At 37.9% G+C, this 26,097-nt stretch overlaps 1 protein-coding gene across 1 annotated transcript in view; it reads right to left on the bottom strand.

Annotated features, from left to right (window-relative positions):
• Window positions 1-26,097, bottom strand: part of LOC127575496 (structural maintenance of chromosomes protein 6-like) — a 68,758-nt gene that overhangs the window by 3,671 nt on the left and 38,990 nt on the right. Inside the window, 13 exon segments of the mRNA XM_052025430.1 lie at window positions 112-209; window positions 2,988-3,140; window positions 7,135-7,240; window positions 9,131-9,222; window positions 9,859-10,047; window positions 12,462-12,599; window positions 12,687-12,857; window positions 13,039-13,119; window positions 13,198-13,333; window positions 14,395-14,555; window positions 21,669-21,783; window positions 22,372-22,573; window positions 25,441-25,619. Coding sequence (XP_051881390.1) covers window positions 112-209; window positions 2,988-3,140; window positions 7,135-7,240; window positions 9,131-9,222; window positions 9,859-10,047; window positions 12,462-12,599; window positions 12,687-12,857; window positions 13,039-13,119; window positions 13,198-13,333; window positions 14,395-14,555; window positions 21,669-21,783; window positions 22,372-22,573; window positions 25,441-25,619 — 1,821 coding nt within the window.

The following is a 26,097-nucleotide window of genomic DNA, read 5'->3' as shown; positions in this document are numbered from 1 at the left end:
AAAGAGAAAATCCTAAATCTACAGTAAAACACTTGAATGTCTGTTTTAAATATATGCATAAACATGATGTAGAAACGTGCAAATTTATACACAAAAGAATGGAATACATACCTCATGCTCTGTGGAGTAAGAAAGATGAACTGACGATAACGTTGGGAACTTGCCACCTTCAACATCATGTCCATTGAAATCCTGCGATTGACCATATCCTACAATTGAGGAGAAAAGCTTTATAATTGTCAATTTAATCTAAAATTAACTGAGTTAGTGGAGTCCCTTCATGTGCAGAAATAAGTTCTGCATTGAATGACTAAGTTCTCAACATTTAAGCTTTTTGTCAAGTATACGTACCAGTTACAAATCAAAATGGCTGGATATATAAATTACTGAGTTTCCTTTTATTTTGCTTTCTTGGCCAGACAGAGCATTGCTACATTTTTATTCAGTCTGAAGAGAAATAATTTGCTTAAAGCACCTAAGTCTTAAAAACTGAAGTACATTTGTCAAATGGTTTCTTTTAAAAACTTCTAACATGTTTAGAGTTTAGAGCTCATGTAACAAATCATATTTACATAATTACTGATTTTTTAGCAAAAAAATCAACTTCAAAAGTGTCATGCTGTTTATGGTACCCACAAGGCACCTGTAACAGAAGGTTAAAGAACACACCCTGTAGTTACGTTAACTTCAAACCAAAACAACAGCCAATGAGCTTCTTCTTGGCATCTTTCTCGGCTTCAATGTTCAACTAAACCCATCCAGGTTATGAAAGTAATTCACAGTTTAATAGGGAAGTAACTGGTCACCAAATACTGTGAAAACGTTAGAGGCAGGCTTAGGATCTGATTCAAGACTTTACTGATTGGTCCCAAAACTGCCCTATGCCACCACTTGCTACCTCATGAGATACTTCCCTAAAAATCTATGTGGACAGATTCATATAGAAGCCTAAAAGCATGTCCCAATGGCACCTTGTATCCAAGATACCCTGGGCTGCAAGGACAGGAGTTTATAGACTAAGAAGCATGATCCGCAAATTATAATCCCCATTTATACACTGCCTCAAATACTACCTTTGCTTCCTGCAAATCCAGTTGCTTAAACTCTTTTAGAGGAAAGAGGTGTACTGTTTGAATCAAAGATTTATTTGTATATTAGCTGGACTATCACAGTGCAAACTATTGACAGTGAAATTAAAAAGTTCTATTAAAAATTATTAAAAACTTGAGGATCTATCTTGGGTCCAACACATTGATGCAATCACGAAGAAGGCACACCAAAAGCTCAACTTCATTAAGAGTTTGAGGAGATTTGGTATGTTACCAAAGACTCTTGCAAATTTCTGCAAATGTACAGTGGAGAGCATTCTGACTGGTTGCATCACTGCCTGGTATAGAAGCTCTAATATGCAGGATTGCAAGAGGCTGCAGGGGGTTGTAGACTCAGCCAGATCCATCATGGGCACAACCCTCCCTGCCATCAAGGACATCTTCAAGAGGCAGTGCCTCAAGAAGGCAGCATCCATCATTAAGGACCCTCACCTCTTCGCATAACTACCATCGGAGAGGTGGTACAGGAGCCTGAAGACCCATACTCAACATTTCCCCTCCGCCAGATTTCTGAATGGTCCATGAACACTACCTTGTTATTCCTCTTTTGCACTATTTCCTTATTTTTGTAACTTACAGTAATTTTTATGTCTATAGTGCTGCCACAAAACAACAAATTTCATGGCATATGTCAGTGATAATAAACCTGATTCTGTAAAGTTCTTTTGGTAAATTTTGGTAATCATTGAGTCATCACTCAAGGTAATTGCTCATAAATATGAAGACCTTTCTTTTGAAATTATGCATTAAAAAATAAAAGGAAATGTGACTGTGACCATGGAACCAATCAAAATCAATGCTGCGTTTCTTCCTTAAAATTTAAAATAAATGCTAAAGAAAGCAAACTACTTATATAAACCAAGCAGGAGCCTTTAACTTAACTGTTTTCTGGATGAGTCCCATGCATTCTCTTGTTGCACTAATTCTATTTCAAAATAATTGCTGATTTTTAAAAAAATATTTTATCGTCAAGACTGGATTATAAATCATAAATATATCAACTGAAAGCTATTTTAAGTTAAGTCTCTTGACTTCTAAGCATACATAGTCTACCAGCATGGACATGATAATCAAAAAATTGCAGATGCTGGAAATTTGAAAGAGAAAACCAAAAATGTTATAAGCACTCACTAGGTCAAGCAGCAACTGTGGGGTGAGAAACATCATTAACATTTCAGGACGTAGTCTTTGACCTGAAACACTGACTGTGCTTCTCTTCCCTGCAGATGCTGCCTGACCAGTTTCCTGTATTTTTTTTGTTTTTATACCAGTGGATACTGTTCTGTTTGTAAACGTGAAAGGTCACCATAATTAACTTTGAATTTCATATTCATGCTCCTTTATCTATGTGGATACTAAACAACACGATGCTTGTATAATAGTTTATCAAAAATTTCACAAAAATGAGCAATTACCAGTTAATAATATAAACTATTAGTGACTGAACAAGATGTAATATTTCATCCTATGGTTCTATACCCACTATCATAATATACAATTATAGAACCAACATTTTAGAAATGTTAAACAGAATACTATAAGTATCTATGTAGCCAATGCCAAATTTTACAGTGCAAGGCAATGAATATACCACTGAAAAAAGCTACAAAATATTTTAAGAGCTGAACTGACTTCTGTGCATCAGCATTACAGAAACTGTACAAGGGCTTACTGACAAAAAAGTCCAAAGCATTTAAAAACAAAACATTAACCAGCAAATTTGCAAATATAAAATTTAGTCTGGTGGTCCAAGGATCAGTCCCAAATAATTGCAAGGAATGAATGGGCAAGCTCCAGTATTTTATGCTGTTTGCCTAGGCAGGGAACAAGTTAAAATTTATTAACTATAAAGTTAATTGAACCTAAACACAAGCATACCATATAAACATCAAATTCATCCAGACAACGGAAAGGAGATTCCATGGTGTCCCAGAGGGAAAGGATGAAACACACAGTTGAAAATGAACGTTCACCTCCTGAAAGGGACCGCATGTCACTGAGTGCTGCTTTGTCTCCCTCACCAGGTTGAACCTTTAATAAAAAGATTTCCATTAACATGAAGAATAATCAGAAAAAGAAAACAAATGCTGCAGATGTTGGAAATATGAAATAAAAACAGAATGCTGGAAATTTTCAAAATGTCAGGTATCATCTAAGGAGAGGGAAAAACATGAATTTCAAGTTGATACTTTTTATCAGATGCTGTCTGACCCGAGTATTTCCAAGTTTCTCCATATCATTAATACAAAGAGTAAATCTAGCTAGAAACAAAAAAAAGAGCAAGATGTACAAAACTATATATCTCCTAATGGGGGAAAACAGTATAAAAATATTATTTCCTCCCAATCTAACTTAAAAAAAACCTGCTTTCAATTTATCTATTGGATCCTTGATCAATGACACAGAAAAGCTGCATAACATTAGCCCTCAAAGAAAAACTGTAAGCAATTGTGTTGAACGGGTTAGTTAAGTGGTTTTTCCATAGGTCATCTTATTAAAAATGCAAATACTTAAATATTCAGAATCTTGGAGATCATGTTGTTGCTGACATCAAAGGTTAGTTTGCAGTTAGGAAAATACTTCGTTTTAAAATAATCCATTTCATTCTACATAACTTTCTTGAACATTCCTAATTTACATTTTGCACTTACTTTGTGTTTTGTTAATCTTCTTACACTAGGTTCAAAATAAGAGGAGGTTTCACATTTACATTTGGATGTGCAATGCACTGAACATTTTACACTATCAGCCATTTACCATACATTCCTAATGACTAAAGTCCCCAGGAATCTATCTACATCATTTCCAGGTTTTTATAATTCAGAACACCAGATTTAACTATTGCAGGATTGTGCAGGTGGAACCCATTAATAAACATTTCCCTCAGTTCAACTTTTTGTCCATGTGATTTTTATCTTTCCCAATTCAGTTCATGCTTCCTCTGAGCTGGTTTGGCTTGGCAAAGATATTTTCAAATAACATGAACCTTCTCAATAGGTTAGTAATCAATGTTAATTTCTTCCATCACTTCAGTGGCTGGAAGCAAGCAAGGCCTTTAATTTTGGTGAGCCATTTTTAGTGGTTCAAATCAAAAGCAATGGCTGTTCAGAATTTCCCTCTGATATAACTCCCATATTAACAGCCAGAGCAAGCACAGATAGTTAGCTTTCACATGACCGATATTTATGTTCACTATTTACATGCTCTTAAGGCTTGTAAAAACTTGCAGCCACAATAATTTTTCAAAAGGCATTGCTTCACTGATATTCAGAAAAAAATAAAATAGTTAAAGCATAATCATTTGGAACCTACATTTGCCACACCTACCACTTAAGATTTCTCAGCACTGAAGAAAATTTAAAGTTTCTTTTACTAATCACTCAGAGAATTAATAAAGCAAACAGCTTCCACAAGTTAAAATGCATCAATTCAAATAGAACAAGTTGCTCTGGTGCACTCAAATATGTTGAATGCATCAACTCTTAATTTTACAATCCAAAATCCCTAGTGGTTTCTCTTCTAACCTTGAGGCAAGGCAGGCGACAAATGATTTAAAAACGAATAAAGATTTTTAATGCTCAAGGAATCTAACCAAATATCTGGTAAACAAGGTAAAAGTTAGCCAGCAGTTTCTTTTAATAAATGATACTGACCCTGTGAATGATTGGTCAAACTGGAAACCACCTTGTTAGAATAAAAAGGTAAAATAATCCACTTGCATAATGTCTCCAAAATTCTTTTATTTTAGTGTTTGAAGTAATTGAAAAGCAGTCATTGTTAGAATGTGGCAAAAAGCACCGACCAATTTCTGCCCAGCCAGAGGTATGATATCTGAGGTATACTGTAAATATTAGCTAGGATAAAGGGAACTCAGTGCACTTTGAAAAGTGGCATATTTGAGCTCATCCAAGTTGCAGCTTGAACCCAACTTCCTGACTCAGGAAAATATCCCTGGGCCAATATGGTACCCATTGCCACAATGGTCCTTAACATTATTTGCGCACTTCCAGTTGGAATAATAGAAAACTTCCTTGCACGTTGTCAATACTGCCTACTTGGATATCCCTGAAGAATCCTTTCATTGTCTCCTCTCAAGTCCTCCCTGATCTCACTTGTTCATAAGTTTCACTTCCTACTTCCAATAAACAGCCAGCCAGCCACCCTTCCTGGCTCCCACATTAACTGCTCTGCTTAAGAGATGCTCCATCCCTGATGATGTTCGCTCTCATTCAAATTTGCCACTATCATGCATGCCTTCAGAAAACCAACCCTTGACTCATTCATTCTTACTTCCCACCCCAACCACAAATTCCTTGACAAACTCCCTTGATCACTCTATTGTCTCCACATCTGTGCCAAACTTTTCCATAACACCCACATTTCTGCCCCTTCTTTAATATCAAAACAGCTCTCAAACCTGCATATCTCACAGAAATACAGCAAATTTATGCAGGTGGAGGCCATTCAGGCCATCATAGCTGTACTAATAAAAGAGCTACTCTGCCCAATCCAATATTGCAGCACCAGGTCCATAGACTGTTCAAGTCCAATTACCTTTTACATTTTAAACCCACATCCCCACTTGTCTGTTACAAAAATAACTGCCCCTTCTTTGCCCTTCTCCAATGCCTGCAGGCTTTGACATGGCTGACCAAACCATCCTCCTCCAACAGCCATATCCACCTATCTGCGTGGTCTGCAGTTGCCTCATTACTGTTCATAACTATCGAGTTATACAGAGAATCACTAATGATGGCTTTTCTTCCCACTTCTACACAATTACCTTTAGTAACCCACAAGGCTTCATCCTTGTTTGTTCCCTACTTATTTATACATTGCCCCATAGAGACATCACTTAAACACACAGCAGTTTCTGCAGTACGCTGAAGTTACGCAGCTCTACCCTGTCAGCATTTGTCAAACACTCACCTCCACATTTCTTAGCCACCATCTGAAGACCACTTATCCAGCTTCCACTACCAGATAAGGAATTTCCTCTTTTAGGAAAAGAAAAGCCATGATCTTCAGTTCCCACCACAAATGATTCTAACCACTTTCCTGACAACACTCTGAAACTGAACTAGACTGTTTGCAAACTTATTACATCCAAACCAGACACATATCCAGCATTAAAACTGCCTGTTTTCACCTCTATAAGAGTCAGATTCTCATTCTACCTCATCTGCTGAAAGCCACATCCATTCTTTTGTTACGTCAAATGTCAATTTCTGACACCACCTTGGTTGGCCACACACCTTTATCTTTAGTAAACACATGGTTATCAGTGCCTATACTTTGGATCACACCAAATGCCAGTCACCCATTACCCCTTGATTACATTGGCTTCCAATTAAGCACATCTTGATTGTAAAGTTTCATTTTTGTTTTCAACTCCCTCCATACCATTAATTCTTCCCCAACAGTCATACCCTGCAGCCTTACAGCACTCCTCCTGTCCCAGAGATATCTGGGCTTCTCCAGTTTTGGGCTGTTGAACATTCTTGATTTTAGTTGCTCCAACACGGGGAGGTATGCCTTTAGTTTCCAGGGCTGCAAACTCTGGAATTTTCTCCTGAAAATCATCTGCCTCTCCCTCTTTTAAGATGCCATTCAAAACTGTATAATGTATTAATGCTCTGCATCAAATTTTATTTATGAAACATTGAGGATTTAACACATTAACATACAAAAAGCAAGTTATTATTGAAATAAAATTTATTTTTCCATAGAAATGCAAACATTGGTATGTTTTAATGTAATTTCTTATAATGGAGATTCAATGCTACTCTATTCTTTCAACTTTGCAATTATAAGCTCACAATTTAACTTCAGTACTGTCTTGCCTAATGATTCCCCAATTCCTTGATTATATCCTGAAGATGACATCATTCTTAATCAACTAATTGCAACGCCAAGTCTAAAATGCAAGCTTCACTATTTCCTATTTCAATATTCTGCTTTGTTCTAGAATTGTGAGATCAACTTCTTTATATGTATAAAATTCCAAAATGTGCAAATAACTCACCGCAATTGAAAGAGTGCCATTTTTATGATCAAAACTCATTTTCCCATGGTAGCCACGTTGAGAGAGCATGGAATCAAAATAATACTTGCAGCGAAGAGAAATATACCTATTTAATTCAAGTATAAAAAATTATTACTAATATCTCTGTTATACGCTAAACAACACACCTGCAACTTTCAAGCATTCCTTTAAACAGCACATTATCTGATTGCTTAGGACTTCCAAACTCAGTTTATATGTGGAATGGGTCGAATGAATCAGGGACAGATCAATTGTGATCTAAGTAAACAATGAAACAAATCTCAAAGTGATTGATTAAGCTACTCCTGGCTCATGTTTCCACTTCACATTAGGAAATCTATGAGAAATACACAGTACAAAACTGAAAAAATCTACTTTCAACTTGACTACGCCAAGTTTTGTAAAAACATTAAATATTGAATATTTGAAATTAGATTGACATTAATAAAAATAAACAGTTTTGTCTTCAGTAAACTCAAGGTTGTCAGTGATTATATTTTAGCCCACACCAAACGTCTTACTTTTCTTTACAAATACTGATGCTGCTGCAATGCATTTATGATTTTAAGCTAAATGCTTGAAATAAATAGTATTAAATGGACTTTGCAGCAGTCTTCACAAATGGAGGGCACTGGATACATCACAGAAGTATCTGACGAGTTAATTTCCAACACTATGGAAGAACCTCTGCCAATCATGTCACGAAGGACAAGATATCGGAAAAACTAATGGGACCAAAGCAGACAAGTCACCAGGTCTGTTAGCCTACAGGGTTTTAAAGAGAAGCGGCTACAGCTATAGTAGAGCCATTGGTTGGAATTTTTCAAAACTCAAGAGTTCTGGGAAGGTACCAGTGAATCGGAAAACTGCAATTGTTATTCCATTGTTCAAGGCGGCAAGAAGACAAAAAACAGCTAATGATAGGCCTAGTAGCTTAATGTGTGTGTCATTTTGATAAGGTTAATGTAATCAAACCAAGTCAACATGGTTTTATGAAGGGTAAATCACATTTGACAAATTTGGTGGAGCTCAAGGATGTGACGAGCAGAATCAATGGAAGGGAACCTGTACATGTAGTACACCTGGAATTCCAGAAGGCATTTGACAAGGTGCCACATAAAAGGTGCTCATGGTATTAGGAGAAGCATGTTAGCATGGATTTAACTGGTTATTGCAAAGACTGAAAAAGACTGGTGTTTTTCAGACTGAGAGGAGTGCCCCAAGGGTCAGTTCTTGGCCTTCAATTATTTACTATTTATTTTAAAGACGAGAAGGAGAGGGCAGAGTATACAATATCCAAGGCTGCCAAAGACAAAGATAGGATTGAAGGACACACTGCAATGAGGATACCATAAAACTCTAATAATCCGGCACCTTCGGGACTTAGGTGGTGCCAGACGAGGAGATTTTCCAGACTATTAGGTGTTACTTCCATTAATACCAAAACATATTTTTATTTTTTTTAAACAAAAACACATTACATAGAGTTTAATAAATTTTCCAGGGAATCTGCTGAGATGTGGGGGAGTGGGAAACATACAAGCACTCTGGACCTCTTCTCACAGAAGGATTTTGGAAGCTAAATCATTGAGGGTACTTAAAAAGGAAATAGATACATTTTTGAAAAATCAGAGAATTGAGGGCCATGGGGAACTGGCAGCAAAGAGAAGATGAGGTCATGGGTACATCAGCCATGAAAATATTGAATGGTGTGTCAGGCTCGAGGGGCTGACTGGCCTACTCCAAGTCCTTCCCCCACCCCCCTATGTTCTTATGTAAATCCAGTAGAATCGATGCAAGTCTTTTATCAGACAAACCAGTGGACTGTACTTGACAGCAACCTCATGCACTGCACCTCCTTGGGCTTGTAGGCCCAAATTGCTACTGCTAATTAGGCATTTATAAGTAAACTCCATCACAGAAATACACATGAATTAATCGATCTCAAAATAATTGTACCAAATTAATCAATCACCTTCTAAATATTTTATACGCTTTGTGCCTTTCCTCCATTATTTTATCAAGCAGCTGCATAAAACCCTTCATTCTTGATCTGGCTCTTACATTCTTTATGTTTCACTTTACTGCCTCACAAAAATAAAATTACAGTTACACAAAGGCTAGCGGTACACAGAGGTCTTAGGACACGCTCACTTGGACAATAGTACATAATAACCTATTCAATGATCCATTTTAAAAACTAAATTCAAACTGTACGAGAACCTGTTGACATTTCAATTAATGAATTTACAAAACTTCTCATAGGTTCTCTTAATTATAATCGATTTTGCAACAGAAGACCTATTAAAAACCCTTCTAGAAACCATCTTTTGTCATTTCAAAATGTTCAGTTATTCAATTTTCTCCCAATCTTAAATCTTTACCAAACAAATTACTGGCTGAGATAATAAGCAGACACTAGTTTTTTTTTGCTGACAGAACTTAATGGGGCATGCTCATAATTTTTTCTTTGATCATCCACTGAACTGCTTCATTCAGAAAAAACTCAATGATCAAATACAAACAGGTGTGTAATTTTAAAATAAGAGAAAGAAATGTTGGGAATATTCAATTGGAGAGTACCCATAGCAAGAAATCAGTAAATTTTTCAGGTTAGTAAACTTAACTGATAAAAGGCCACCGGCTATTAAGTGCATGGGACATCATTGATCAAAATAAAAGAAATGATTTTGTGTTCTATACAAGACTAAAAAGAAATATGTTTGTGATGGCTTTTTACAAATACCTTGTAATTTCCTCCTTATTCCCATGACGTTCTTGTTCTCTGCTGATCCTCTCTCTCAGACGATTGATCTCCACATCAATACTTTTGGGAGTCCTGGTGACTTCTATTCGTTCTGCACAAATCTGCTTGGCTATAGCAGTATTTTCCTGGAATAACCAAGTGTATAAGCAGCTCAAGAATGTGATGAGACTACTTGACACATCAAGCTCATCTCATCTACCAATGTCCTTCAGACAGAAGCATTTCCAACTTCTGCTATTACACATACATGCAGGATGAGAATGTTCTTCGGATTTGCAGACAAATGCAGGGTGATTATCTTATACACAAGTTTAAGTACTTGGCTAGATACTTCTTAAATGTCGTCAGCAACTCTGTTTCCACCACTTTCTCAGGCAGTGTATTCAGATTCCAGATTTTAAAAGAAAGTGTGCATCTGTTAGCTCCCAAGGCAAGATTTAGGTTAGACCCAAACTTTGAGAAATGGGACATGCACCACAAAAATCACAATTTCATAAGATACATGAGGAAATTTAATAGGATTTAAAACCAGGCAATTCCACATTACAAAATCTAAAACATACTTCATTCCACATTGTATATGCAGCAGCACTTCCCATTCAACTGATAATGCACTTGGAGTTCATCTTTAAATTATGCAGAATAAGATTGAACTCAAGTTTATAAAATCAAAGCCTTTTCTCAGATTAAATAGAGAAAGATTATTTCTTCTATTTGAGGAGCCAATTACAGGAGTGATCTATTTAAAACTGAACATCAGTTCTGAAAAAGTTCTTTGAGGCTGGTAGAATGATTTGCCTTAAGCTGCTTTTACATTAAAATTGAATAAATATTTGAAGCTGTGAAAGATTCATGGCCATGAAACACAGTATCTTAAAACATATTATGAATTAGTGCACAAAGAGACAAGTTGATTGACCACCTCCTGTGCTGCAAACATTTACATTGATCTAGCTTCCTGTTCCAATTCAGATTGCAAATTTCATCTCTGTGCCAATCATTTTCAGTGCCTTTCTGGTGACATCTCACAGTTCTGATTCTAGATTAGACTTCTTCTACTGAAGACTAAAAGAACAGACACAGGAGCTGGGATCAAATCACAATGTGAAGTTGGGAGTTGAAGCAATACTGCTTTGAAGAGAAAATATGAATAATTAAAACAAAAGGTATATTCTGTTGTAAAGAGGACTCTGGGGTTAAACGTAAATAGTTTAGGTACTTCAGTAGTCACTTAAAAACTGCAATATCACATCACTTCAACTATATCACAAGATTACCTAGCTCAAGCAGTAAATGATTAATTTGCAACCTGAAATAGAATGTAGTATGAATAACTGGAAATAATTTGCTTTCCGCCCCTCCCCCCTCCAGTGCCTTCTGTGGCTGTGCAAGCAATTGATTTAAATCTATGCCACTAAAAATCTATTTGTTTGCCAAGTAAATCCATTTTGAAGCTGGCTGCAATTTTTAAATCATTCAGCAGGGGTACTGAAGACCCAAATACACAACTGAAGGTAAACATTCCAATAGGATGCATCCTTAGTCCAGTAATGTAAATGAAATTGACTGAATATTCTATGCCACCACCTTTATTTGCAAATACATTAAAATATTGTTGCAATAACTAAATTTATTTGCTGACTTGTCTTAATTGCTACTCCAATAATTCAACAAATCTCAGTGGCTCAGCCTTGCATCTGGAGTTAGATAATCATTCTCTTTCTGAATTAGTCCATCCCCACTACAACAGCAGGAAGGAAGCAATTTGCCCCTCGGTCCTGGATCATGGCCTAGAAAAATAACATTTCATACATTTGGATTTGTTAATGAGAATGGGTCAGACTCTAAAGCTATGTTTTACAATATCTGTACATAACTGCCAACTAAAGGAGGAATCCCAAACACTCCCCAACACATATTCCACTCAGTCAAGAAAGGAGGGAGAAAAAATATTGGTGGGAGAAGATAAAACACATCACGACCAATGGTAATTAGTATTTAGCTCCAAATATCCATATATTCTTTTGAAAACTGAAATAATTTTTTTAACAATGTTCATTGAAGTCTTAAAGTATTCAAGAAATAAAAACTAAATGTTCATATTTTAGGGGCAGCACGGTAGCGTAGCGGTTAGCGCGACGCTATTACAGCGCCAGCGATCGGGGTTTGATTCCCGTCGCTGTGTGTAAGGAGTTTGTACGTTCTCCCGTGTCTGTGTGGGTTTCCTCCGGGTGCCGGTTCCTTTCCTCCACATTGTAAAGATGTACGGGTAGGTTAATTTGGGTTTAAAATGGGCGGCACAGACTCATTGGGCCGGAAGGGCCTGTTACTGCGCTGTAAGCAAATAAATAGATAAATTCAATGCCAGGAGATCAAACTAAAATCGTCAAGGATTAAACTAGAACAATTTAGGATACTGGCATAGTTAAATGGTAAATGGATACCAACTAAAAATCTTTTAAGTTAGCATTTCATTGTGCTATTACTTCCCATTAAGGCTAACTGCAGTGCTTTGGCAGTTTATCACATCAAATGTTACCTCTAAAATCTTTTCTTTACTTTCCACATTTTCTTTTAACTTATTTATCCCATCCAAGTGTTCTTTCTTCTTCTCTTCATAATGTCTTTTATGATGTTTACACTTTCCAACTTCTGCATCAATCTTACTTAATTCATCCTAGTAAGAGAAAATGCAGATTATTATAGCTGCAACACTGCAACAAATTAAAAAAAAGCTGGAAAAATTTACACAATTAATTTGCACCTTTATTGGGTCAGCCTCTTCAGCTATAAAATTTATTTTTTCCTTCATTTCTTTAAATTTTCGTTCAGCCTCATCCAGTATCTTTCGATGCTCATCCATATTCTTTCTGGCTTGTCCTAGCTTCTCTTTGTCAGATACTATTCTTTGCCAAATATCTTGCACTTCTTCTTCCTAATTTTTGGTTCGACGAGAAAATTAAAAGTCAAGATGAAGGAAGTCAGTTATCATTCACATCTAACTTCATGGGTCAATCTCAAAACATTACAGATGAAAATTCTCAATTTTTTGGTAAAATTTTTTTTAATTGTCACATACAGTTTTGAGATAATTTACATATAGTTGAGACACTTACTAGTGTGGAAATATCCACAGACTGAGGCTCATCCACATTCTCTAAATCTGTGATTTCTAGCTTTATTTTTGTCACATTCTCCTGAACGAAAGAAATGGAAAAATATGAAAGCAGATCTTTATGCAAAAATAAAGGCGTCTCTTTCAACTTACTACAAACCTGAATTTTCCTGATTTGCATTTGTTTTGTTTTCATGTGACTCTCATTCATCTTGATTTCTTCTTCCATTGACTGTAATTGTTGCCGAAAATGCGATACCCGAGCCATTTTATTGCTCATTTCCACTTCCAGCCGACTGTAACACAGAATGTCATTGCCAGTTAGCACTTCTTAAAACAATATAATTAATAAACATATCCCCATATACCTCATTAAATTATAAGTCATAGTTAACTTCCCATTAAACTGCAGATCAGAGTCTATATCATCTCTAGAAGCAAATCTACAGATTAGAATTGTATATTACATTATACTCATGAAATTATGAATTAGAATCAGAAGCCACTCAGGCTCTCTGCCCTATTCTGTCTTTCAACAAGATTATGACCGATCTGATCTACACCAATCTATGTACTTATATTTTACTGGGCAGCACAGTAGTGTATCAGTTAATCCTACTGCTGCATTATTCCAAAGACCTCCCGTGCTGTCAGTATGGAATTTACATGCTATCCCTGTGACTATGCACGTTACCCCCAGGTGTGCCAATTTCCTCCCACGTCATAAAGACATTCTGGTAGGCTAACTGGCTCATGGCAATTGTTCCTAGTGTACGTGGGTGGTAGGAGAATTGGCAGTGGTAAGGGTGGGGGAAAGAGGAGTTGATGAGCATGAACAAGAGATTACAATGAAATAAGTGATGAAATGAAATAACCAAGAGCCTCATTTCAACAACACAATGTGTGCTTCAAATAAATGGTACTATCAATGAATAGGAATTAAAAGTCAGGAAACACGACTAATATGGTAATCAAGGATGTTGTAATTTAACCATGGGCTTTTCAGCAGTCATAAAAGAAAACCAAACTCAAAAGAATTCTAGTATGTTTAAATGATGACATTCAGTGGTTCATCAACCACAGCACTAACACGGTTCGATAAACCATTAATGCATGTTTCTCACTCATCCAAATAAACAATCCATTAACTTCAGCATTTTTAGAAAAAAATTACGTCTAGTGCTTTCAAAAGGTTGGTGCTTTTAATCTGAACCATAATTGAACATATACTAAGCCAGAGAAGCAATGGAAAGCTGAAGCAGTGGAAGGAATGAAATTCAAGGGTATTTTGGGTCTATTGCTACAGGCTACTCTTCTTCCACAGGCTGGAGTACCAAGATATTAGATGTTTACAAACCTGATCTCTGCTTCCACATCACCACCCAAGTATCTTGCCCTGTCCATTTCAGAAGAGTAATAGCGATTGGTAAAAACCTGGTCACCTGCAGCAGTGAAGGCTTCTTTGCAGTTTAAGGGTGGCCTTTGCTGCTGCATAACTTCACGAGCTCTGCTGTTGCTCTAGATATGGAACATGAAATTGCAGACATTTCAGTAGTTCCCTTGGTTCACTAGAACTGGCTTACTGTGAAAATCATTGTACAAGTTGTATTCAATATGAAATCATCAGTTTTTAAACAACATCTGTGTATACCATCCACATAATGGAAATATCATTCACTTTTGTTCTGTTGGCTAATTTTCTAGCATTAATGCAATTCCAGGAACAAACTAGCAAACCAGATCTGTTTGCTATGAAATCAGCCCCCACTAGATAATGAAATTAAGGTATGTACAGTTGGAATATAGATTTAGAAGTATATTAGCTTCAAGTTAAAAAGCTCCAATTTTGTTTAGTACTTCTATTCTAACTTATCAATTCATTTATTGAGAGAATAACTGGTCACGCAAATTTCCCAGGACAGACACACAAGCAAATTTGTGAACCTCCTGAACATCTCCTATACTGAGAAGTTAAACGGGGCATAAGAATGAATTCTGGTAACCATCCTGCCAACTCTATGCTATTGGTGCTTACAACGTGTACATTATGAGTTGAATAAGGTGAAGTTTGAGACTAACTGAGTAGGGATAGTCCAGGGAATTACAGACCGGTGAGTCTCACGTCTGTGGTGGGTAAGCTGTTAGAAAGAATTCTAAGGGATAGGATCTATGAACACCTAGAGAATCATGGACTGATTAGGGACAGCCAGCATGGCTTTGTGAAGGGAAGATCTTGCCTCACAAGCCTGAGAGAGTTCTTTGAGGAGGTGATGAGGAAGATTGATGAGGGTAGTGCAGTGGATGTGGCCTACATGGATTTTAGTAAGGCATTTAATAAGGTTCCTCATGGTAGGCTTCTTCAGAAGGTCAGAGGCCAAGGGATCCAGGGAAGCTTGGCTGTGTGGATTAGGAATTGGCTTGCATGTAGAAAGCAGAGGGTTGTGGTGGAGGGAGTGCCCTCGGATTGGAGGGCAGTGACTAGTGGTGTCCCGCAGGGATCGGTGCTGGGACCTCTACTTTTTGTGATATTTATAGATGACTTAGATGAGGGGGTGGAAGGCTGGGTTAGTAAGTTTGCGGACGACACTAAGATCGGTGGTGTTGTGGATAGTGTGGAGGGCTGTCGGAGCTTACAGAGGGATATTGACAGGATGCAGAGTTGGGCTGAGAAGTGGCAGATGGAGTTCAATCCGGAGAAGTGTGAGGTGGTACACTTTGGAAGGACAAACTCCAAGGCAGAGTAAAAGGTAAATGGCAAGGTACTTGGCAGTGTAGAGGAGCAGAGGGATCTGGGGATTCATATTCACAGTTCACTGAAAGTTGCCTCACAGGTGGATAGAGCAGTTAAGAAGGCCTATGGGACGTTAGCTTTCATAAGTCGTGAGATCGAGTTTAAGAGCCGCAAGGTGATGATGCAACTTTACAAAACTCTAGTTAGACCACACTTAGAGTACTGTGTTCAGTTCTGGTCGCCGCATTATAGGAAGGATGTGGAGGCATTGGAGAGGGTGCAGAGGAGATTTACCAGGATGCTGCCTGGATTAGAGCATATGGAATATGAGGAGAGGCTTAAGGTGCTAGGGCTTTATCCACTGGAAAGGCGGAGGATGAGAGGAGACATGATAGAGGTATATAAAATATTGAGAGGAATAGATAGACAGTCAGTGCCTCCTTCCCAGGGCACCAATGCTCAAGACAAGAGGGCATGGCTTTAAGGTTATGGCTGGGAGGTTCAGAAGAGATGTCAGGGGGAGGTTTTTCACCCAGAGAGTGGTTGGTGCATGGAATGCACTACCTGGGGTGGTGGTGGAGGCAGGTACATTGGACAGGTTCAGGAGTTTGTTGGATAGGCGTATGGAGGAATGTGAGATAGAGGGATATGTGGGAGGAAAGGGTTAGATAGCGTGAGGGTGGTTTGATGGACGGCACAACATGGTGGGCCGAAGGGCCTGTTTTGTGCTGTATGGTTCTGTGGTTAACTGGAGGTATCTCAAATGTGGAAGAAATCTCGATTTGTAACGTTAACATCTGCAACATCCAAAGTGATTTATTCAATTGATTGGGAATACTATGTGTATCATGTAAAGTTCAAGTTAAGCAGCCAATAGAAACAAGAACCTTTAGAATTGTTGCGGAGATTGTTATCAGGTGTAATTCTGCAAGTAATAATTTTTAAAAAAAATCACAATATATACAAATGTAGACAAAACTGTGGACAATAACTTATCTTTCCCCACCCCCTACAATATTTAACTGAATACCAAAATCAGTCTTGCTGATTATATCCCACACATATTTGCTTGTAAAATAACTAGAGTGAATAGGAAATCAGCCCACCACTCCATGCTGAAACAGTATTATAGGTTAACAAATACAAGCATGATGCACTCTTAAAAGAAATCAACAGTTGATTCACACTTTCCATAACATAACATTCTTGAAGTCAAGACCAAAAAAGGAGTCAGGTCAAGCAGGGTTAGATGGTAGGAGAAAATTACACCCAGAAAGAGGAGGCATGGAAAACTAAAGCAAAAAGAGGCAAGTTGATGCTTGTGTACTGCATTAGAAACACAAAAGATGGTCTGTGTTAATAGTAATCTGCACTTTAGAACACACAGAACGCCTAAAATTCTTTCAAATGTTTAAACAGGAACAGGCAGTAAAGCATGATAAGTAACAAAAGATTAATAATCTTTCAGCCTAGTTGTAGTATCTGATCTATAGGAGAGTTGATGGTTTTGGGGAACAAGCAGCTAAGTGGAGCCAAGGCCAAGATCAAATCAGCCAAAAACATACTGAATGGCAGACCAGGCTTGAAGGGCTGTAAGTGAAATGAATGCAAGCTTTAAATAAGCACCAGTATTCAGTGCATAAAGAATCAGCCAATAAAGACAATGTTTGTTATTGCCAAAGTTACATCAAGTTCGCTTTTATTTTGCCTGTCAGTTCATTCAAGATACAAAACATTACAGGCTTGAAATAAAAATAGCAAACGTAGAAACACTCAGGTCAGGCGGCATCTGTAGAAAGAGAAACAATGTTCTGGTCAATAACCTTTCAGATGACATAACTGTCTTGCCACAGATGCTACCTGACCTGTTGAGTGCTTCCAGCATTGTGATTTTATTTCAGATTTCTTGCACCTGTAATTGTTTTTGTTTTAATTATTTTCATTAGAGACTTCAACTTATCTGGAAATGGGACTGGCCACTCTCAACACAGTTATGAGTTAACTTTAGTAGTTTTAAATGAACAGGCTATTTTGATCATCTTGGTCAAATACCACAAAGATGGAAAGTTCGAGAAAAACAAAGACTTCTTCTGGGGCTAGGAAGAAAATTATGCCAAATAGGCACATGCTTCTTCACAGACATTTGTTGGAAAATGAACCAATGAGCACCAACAGGTCAAGTAACCACTATTCACATCAGCATAGAAGCAATGAAAATCAATGACTACTTTAGAAATGGAGGGAAGTAAAGCAAAGTTTGATTCTGCTTTCTCCTTGCATCTCACAGAACCACTATGGGCAAACAAACATGAGTTACAAGTACAAAAATAGACACTGGGAATTTAACTTGTTAACCAAATGATTACTGATGATAATGGATTGCCAGATTAAGAGAATAAGACAAATCATTTTTCTGCTACATGACATCCAAGGAATGTTTACTTTGGCTCAAACTGACTGGCTGTGTTTCCGAAGAAAACTGGTGGTTCATTTTTGGGATGTGTGCATCGCTGGGAAGGCTAATATTTATTGCCCATGCTTAAACATCTGTGAGAAGGTGCTGGTGAGCTGCTTCCTTGAACTGCCACTGTCCTGATGAAAGTACAAGCCTAGTTCCTTTCGTTAAAGTGTTTCGGGGCTTGGACCCAGCAATAATGACTAGCAAAATACTTCCAAGACAGGATGATGCACGATCTGAAGGGGAACCTGTGATTGGTGGGGGTGTTGCCAATCCAGTGGGCTGCTTTGTCCTGGATGATGTCAAACTTCTTGAGATTTGTTGAAGCTGCACTCATCTGGATAAGTATAGAATATTCCATCTTGCTCACGACTTGTACATTGGCAGAAAGGCCTTGGGGGTCCCAGAAGGCAAGTCCCTCACCACAAGATACCCAGCTTCTGACCTGCTCTTGTCACTGTATTTGTGTGCCAGTCCACTTGAGCTTTGAGTCAATAGTGACACCCAGAATGTTGAAGGTGGGCAAATTTGGCATTTGTAATGCTATTGAATGTCGGGGTGGGTGGTTACTCCTTTGTGTTAGAGATGCTCATTGCCTGGCACTACTATGGCACAAATGTCACTTGCCACTTATTAGCATATGCCTGAATATTCTTTATGTCTTGTTGCCTGCAATCACATGCTGCTTCATTTGCTGAGGTGTTACACATGGAATTGAATCTTGTGCATCAGCAAACATCTCCATCTCTGACCGTATCATTGAAGATCATTGATGAAGCAGCTGATGTGCTGGAGCTTGTACAACCAACCAATCACAATCCTCTTCCTCTCTGTGAGGTATGACACCAAGTACTAGTGTTTTCCCTCTGACGCTATCTGACTTCAGTTTTGTCAGCATGCTTTGATATTACACTCCATCAAATGTTGCCTGATGTAGATTAGCAACAGCTACAATTAGATCTGGAGTGCAGGTCTACAGTACTACCAACATTTGGATAAAGGGATTAGGGATAGTCAGCACAGCTTTGTGTGTGGGAAATCAGAACTGACAAATCTGTTAAGCGTTTTTCGAAGGGGTAACCAGGAGGATAAATGAGGGCAGAGCAGTGGATGTTGTCTGAATGGACTTTAGCAAGGCGCTTGACAAGGTCCCGCATGGGAGGCTAGTCTGGAAGGTTAGATAGAAAGGGATCTAAGGAGAGTTAACTAACTGGTTTCATAATTGGCTCAATGGTAGGAAGCAGATGGTGATGGTAGAACGTTGTTTCCTCAGACTGGAGGCCTGTGACTAGTGGTGTGCCGCAGGGATCAGAGCTGGGACCTTTGTTGTTTGTTATTTATATAAATGATTTGATTGAGAATGTACAAGACATGGTTAGTACGTTTGTGGATGATACTGAAATAGGTGGTATTGTAGACAGTGAAGAAAGTTATCAAAAATTACAGGGGGATCTTGATCAGCTAGGTAATTGGGCTGAGGACTGAGAAATGTTGTTTAATCCAGATAAGTGCGAGGTGTTGCTTTTTGGGAAGTCAAATCAGGGTAGGACTTGTACAGTTAATGGTACAACCCTGAACAATGTTATAGAACAGAGGGACCCAAGAGTATAAGTACATAGCTCATTGAAAATGGAAGCACAGGCAGACAGGGTGGTGAAAAAGGTGTCTGGTATGCTGACTTTCATCAGTCAGCATTAAGAGTTCTGATGTTACATTGTAGTTGTACAAGATGTTGGTGAGGCCACACTTGGTATTAAGTACAGTTTTGGTCACCCTGTTATACAAAAGACATCATTAAAATGGAAAGAGTGCGAAGAAGATTTATGAGAATGGTGCTAGGGCTTGAGGGTCTGTGTTTATTGGGAGAGGTTCGGGAGGCTTGGACTTTATTCTTTGGAACATTGGAAACTGAAGGGTGACCTTATAGAGGTACATAAAATCATGAGGGGTATAGATAAGGTGAATGCAGTCTTTTCCCAGGGAAAGGGAACCAAAAACTAGAGGGCATAGGTTTAAGATGAAAGGGGATAGATTTAAAAAGGAACCTGAGAGGCAACTTCTTCACAGAGGGTGGTGCATGTATGGAATGAGCTGTCAAAGAAAGTAGCTGAGTCAGGTACAATAACGACATTTAAAAGATATTTGGACAGGTACATCGATAGGAAAGGTTTAGAGAGCCAAATGTGGGCAAATTAGACTAGCTTAGGTGGGCACCTTGGTCAGCATTGTGAGCTGGGCCAAAGGGCCTGTTTCTGTGCTGTATTACTCTATGACTACTGCAGCTGCAATGCTGTCTACCCCATAGCCTTTGCTATATCTAGTGCTCTCAGTCATTTCTTAAAATCAGATAGAGTGAATTGAATTGGCTGAAGACTGACATCTCTGATGCCAGGGATCTCAGGAGGAAGCCAAGGTGAATCATTTATTTGGATCCCAGGTATATCACCCGTGGACTTGTATGGACCTACACCATCTAAAATTTGCTGAGTGGGGCACACAGACTCACTTGTCAAGCTACTCCATCATTGGACAGCAAACTAAAAACCTGGGCATGCAGAGATTCTCCAGCATTATGTTGTAGAATACTCTTCCCTGAACCTACACCAGTCAGACTTGGCATAAAATCAGAGTCACATTCATGTGGATGGGATTCCAGACCTGGGGATTAGGAGGAAAACTTAACATCCTTGTAAAGCAGTTTTTCTTTGTTTTATTATGTTTAATTTGCAGCAATTTAAATTGTTTGAATATCAGATATTAAAAAACCATAACAAAGGCCTCCCATCCTTAGCCTCATAAAGGCTGTCGGGATATTCCAGGAATGGGGTCTTAGCCATACATTGTTTGAGGTCTCCTTGTCACTCATAGTTAGCTGTGCCTCAGTACCCTATGGGTAGAGGGTTGCGTCCAGCCCTGATTAAGTAGTCAGCCAGCCAAACACAGCAAGACAGCCCAATGAGACCAGGATTGGCTTTAGTGATGCACCCGCGCATTACCTAAGATACTTTTTTTTAAGCTTAAATGCACTGTAGAATGGTCAAATAACTTGCGAATCCAGCCTAGTGATTGTGCTCACTTCCTGTATCATGAATGTAGATTACTTAACCACAAATGAAGGGTACTAAACAATTTATCAAGCTGCCAACCTATCAAAGATGAGATCTGCAACTACAGATTATGAAAAGTCTCAAAGTTTTGACTAAGCACATGTATGATATTCCCTGCGGTGTTCAATGCACAACTTCCAGCATTGGAATTAAAATTGTGCTAATACCCAATATATTGTGTTAATTATGTTTAAAAATATGCAAAATATAAATATTGCAGGTTTATCTTCTGTATTATGTAGTCTGGTATTTAAAAAACTTCAATTCTTAAACCAATTCTTAAAAATTATAATTACAATTATAATTCCGTGAGAGACTACAAAAGGTGGACTTACACTGATCAAGAGGATTTTTTCAATATTTCTCATGTCAATCAAACAGTTGGTCACCACTGGATTATCTATTTCCAAGGCATCAAGAACTGTGGGGAACTCTGGATGATGAGCAGCTCTTCAAAGAGAAAAATATTGTATATTCAAAATTCAGTTACAATTTCCTAATGGAGCATTGTAAATAAAAACATAGTGGAAAACTATTAAACTTTTACCTGACAATACCAAAGCAAAATACTCCTCTATTAGAGACAATACAATTTTGATTTTCTCTTGTATTCATAGAATCAAACCCAAACCGTTTGCAGTCGTTTCAATTTTTCCACATTACCAGACCTTGACTGTTAATAACAGCATGGTTACCCCCAAAACACAACAGACTCCTGCAGGCTTTCCATGGAAGCAACAACATAATTGATGTTGTACTCCCTAGAACAGAATGTGTAATTCAGTAATATTTATTTTCTCTACCAGATTGAATTTTTTTTTTTACCAGAGACTCAAATAAGCCTTGCTGCAAACATGTAGTGTACAGCAATAATGCGGAGACAAGAATAATGCCGCTTTTAATAAAAAATGTGGACAAAGAGTGCACTTAAATATACTGGTCACTTAGTAGTATTTGGCTTACCCAATGCTTTCCTAACAACATTGTGTGTGACAAGCTCCCACAAAAGATCTAGTATTGGTGAACCTGGAAACATACCTGTTTTTAACATTGTACACTTGATTTGAAAACTCGCACACATTAATTTGGGGTCGTCTTCCTGAACTGAAGCATTGAGACATCAGAGTCTGCAGTACTTGCTCATCTCTGTAATTATCACAGCAAAATGAAAGCAGTAGCCCTCTTAAACAACTTTCAACTGCTAAAGCCAATTCAGGATATTTCAGTCTGAAGCAAGTACCTAAAAAACAAAATTCGTTTATATAGCAATTGACAGTCAACACTTAAAATCAGAATCAGGTTTATTATCACTGACATGTCATGAAATTTGTTGTTTTGCAGGAGTACTGAGCAAGACATAAAGACAAAAATTACTGCAAGTTACAAAAATAAATAAATAAATAGTACAAAAGAGGAATAGTGAGGTAGTGTTCATGGACTGTTCAGAAATCTGATGGCAGAGGGGGAAGAAGCTATTCCTAAAATGTTCAGTGTTGGTCTTTAGGCTCCTGCACCTCCTCCCTGATGGTAGCAATGTGAAGAGGGCATGCCCTGGCTGGTGAGGGTCCTTAATGATGGATGCTACCTTCTTGAAGCACTGTCTCTTGTATTTTAATCCCAAAATAATGAAAAAATTAATCCCAAATAGACTCATGCCAGCTGCAACAATTAGCATTAACATTACTGCACTGCCTAATGGACAAAAAAAACTTTGTAAATTTCAATTATATTAGTTGAATATCTTATGGGAGTTAAATTGCATGGTTAGACTACTTAATGCTCCAAGCTGTACAACATTTCAAAGTCAATCCTTAGTCTGCATCAAATTTGCTTTCTAAAAAAGACAGTAGAAATCCTATAATTCAGTATCTTGGTGAGAGGAAGGAAAATCTATTCGGGGTGATGTTTTAAAAGTGTATGCAAGGACTAGTGTAATCTGCGCATGAAAACAGGTGAAAGGAGGATCCGATTTACCTGCAATATCTTCAACAGCAAATGGTTTACGCATGGTCCTAATCGACTTAAATAAACACTTGGATAATATACCAGAGTGCTTGGTGCTTGCGGAAATATACAAGTCTATGAATCAATGCTTTCAAAAGGAAATAAATTTCATGTCAAAACTATAACAGAGATTTCTGCCATATGCACACTTATTGACCATTAGTTATAAACAGATTAAGTTGCTGCTTCTAACTGCAATTTCAAACAATGTATTATAATATTGTATTCCAAATTTATTGTCAAATGTCAATATGTACTCTAAAAGATAGAACAGAAACAATCTGTCGAAGCAGAGTGGTAAAGAAAGAAATGACCGATTCTGCATCCTCAGTTTTTGTATAGTACAAGCCAACTTTTCTTTTTTCCTGAAGCTTACTTAATATGTACCAACCAGTCAATCTGGTTCTTGTATATGTTTTTAAGGAATGGTATTGTAAAACAGGCTAAAAATTAGTTAAGTGAAGTCATTAATACCAGAAGACCAAATAAAGTGTTTAATTATTAATGCATATATGGAAACACTAAAATAATTTGTAGCAGAGTGATTGGTCTGGAGCATCTTGTTGGACAGGTTTTTAAGCCTATTCCTGACCCACAGAACAGGAGCCTACCTACATCAAATCTCTTCTAATTGCACTTTACATCACTGATGCCCAAACCTTCTAAATCGCCATCCCTCTCCACAACATCTGAAGTGCCCTCTCCTTCTTCCTTAGATGGAAATTGAACCAGTCCCCATCCAACACCAAACTCTTCTCCTAGCTGAAGATGCTTTCATTTTGAGCACCTTTTCTTTTGACTCCATTTGTTTCTCCCAAGGAAAGTGTTCTCATAACACTATGTATCCTATCTATGCATTTTTGTGCGATCAGAGAAGCATTCTTTGCTCTAGTCCAACTATATATGGATTCGTCCCACATCTGGATCTTATACTAATGTAGTAAATTTGGTGGGTATTGCACAGACAGCATTAATGGTGCCTCTCCGATGCTTTGCAATGCCTGTTGCAAGTTTTCCAAGTTTCCAATACATATAGACTTAGGCTCTGGTACCTCTCCACACCAAAAGTGTGATAGCGGTTCTTTATCCTCCCCTTCAACCTCACCAACTTTTACATTCAACTGATATTCCTTCACCATATCTGCCATCTCCATCAATATGCTGCTACTTAGCACTCCTCCTGCTCTCCTTTACCTCCAGTATCCTGATGGAATATTTGCAACCCAGTCCTGTTCCTCAATCACCCCTACTAATGCAAGAGATGAAAAAATAAGTTCTTTTATCACTTCTGCACACAACTTCCAGCTGAAACAGTGATTTAATAGTACTTGTTCTGGTTCTTCATTTGATGCTCAGGACGCAGTCTCAAAGTGCATCAGCTAGATAATCATTTGCTGAACACTTTCCCCTCAGGCTGCAGGAAGAACCTTGGCTTTCCAGTCACTTATTATTTGAATTCATTCCACCTGTCCCATTCTGACTTCAGCCTCTTACACTCTTCCAACAAAACTCATCAGGCTTACAAGGGAGTTAAAAAAAAACACAAATTTAAAATACTTGTTACCTTAAAGTAATAAAATGGCAATTTATAGATCTAGTTTTTGGTTTGTACATCCTGAAGTAACAGACATTATAAAAGGTGCTTAGATAAAGAGATGACAGACATTACACTTTAACTAAAAGTAAAGAAATCCTGGTAGTTTGTCGTTGAAGATTAATAGAGACAGAAACAATGATTTTAAAATACCAAAGGTCAGCAGTTAAAACTGATAACAGCATTTGAATGTGAAATGCTAAATGTGGCAGATATTTTCCCCAATCCAACCAGTCACTGAATCAAACTGTGTTCAATTATGAATTTCTGATTGTTTTTTTCCCCCAAGCCAGAACACTCCAACACCATGTCTCATGGCCAAGTGGGCAACAGCTTTGAAAATCTAACCAATGTTTCAAAGTGGAACTTCAAACATCATCCAAGTTTAACAAGAATAGGACACATCTTGGTGTTTCACACTATACATATTACACATGAAGCAAAGGAAAAAAAATCAATGACTCAGTTTCTGGCATTAATTAGAGTAAGACGCTAGATTTAAAATTTACCTAAAGGGCCAACTGGTTTCTTCCTGAAACGACGCTGTTTATGTGCTTCCTCGATTGCTTCAAGTAATACTGGCATGCTCTCTCCAAATCTTTTTAACTGGTTTGTTCTGCTGGCTTTTAGATTATTCAGCTGCTTCTTTCTGGATTCGACAGAATTTTTTGCATCCTGTTCTTCTCGCCTAAGGATATACAACTATGGTCACAACATGCACAAGTTGAAATTGCTTCTACATAAAAGTAGTACCGTGTGAAGGTACATACATAAATTTTAAATAAATGGGACAGATTTTCTGCCAAACCACAGATCACCAACTGTCTGCCCCTGGCCCAACCTTCAGCTTTCAACATGATTTTCACCGGAAGGCTGACTTCCAGCTCATCGGCATGGTCCAGACAGCAGGGTCTTTGGGTGCAGTGGCTGTTGTGCTCCCAGAGTGGCTTTGACAACTTGTGAGGTCTGCTCCAGACTGTTTAAATTAATTGCTTGTGAATGTATTTGACATTTAAAAATTCACAAACAACCTGAAGTATTAAAAATGGAAAATTTTAAAATAACTGAACTGATTTAAATAAATAGGTCTACTTGCCATATTCCTGGCAGCAGATTCTTCCCTTTGATTGACATGGGGCCACTGCACATTTGTGAGAACAAGTTGG

This window comes from Pristis pectinata, chromosome 10, assembly GCF_009764475.1.
Source record: "Pristis pectinata isolate sPriPec2 chromosome 10, sPriPec2.1.pri, whole genome shotgun sequence".
NCBI classification, from domain to species: domain Eukaryota; kingdom Metazoa; phylum Chordata; class Chondrichthyes; order Rhinopristiformes; family Pristidae; genus Pristis; species Pristis pectinata.
The sequence above is the reverse complement of the archived record's forward strand: the minus strand, read 5'-3'. Positions and strand labels throughout refer to the sequence as shown.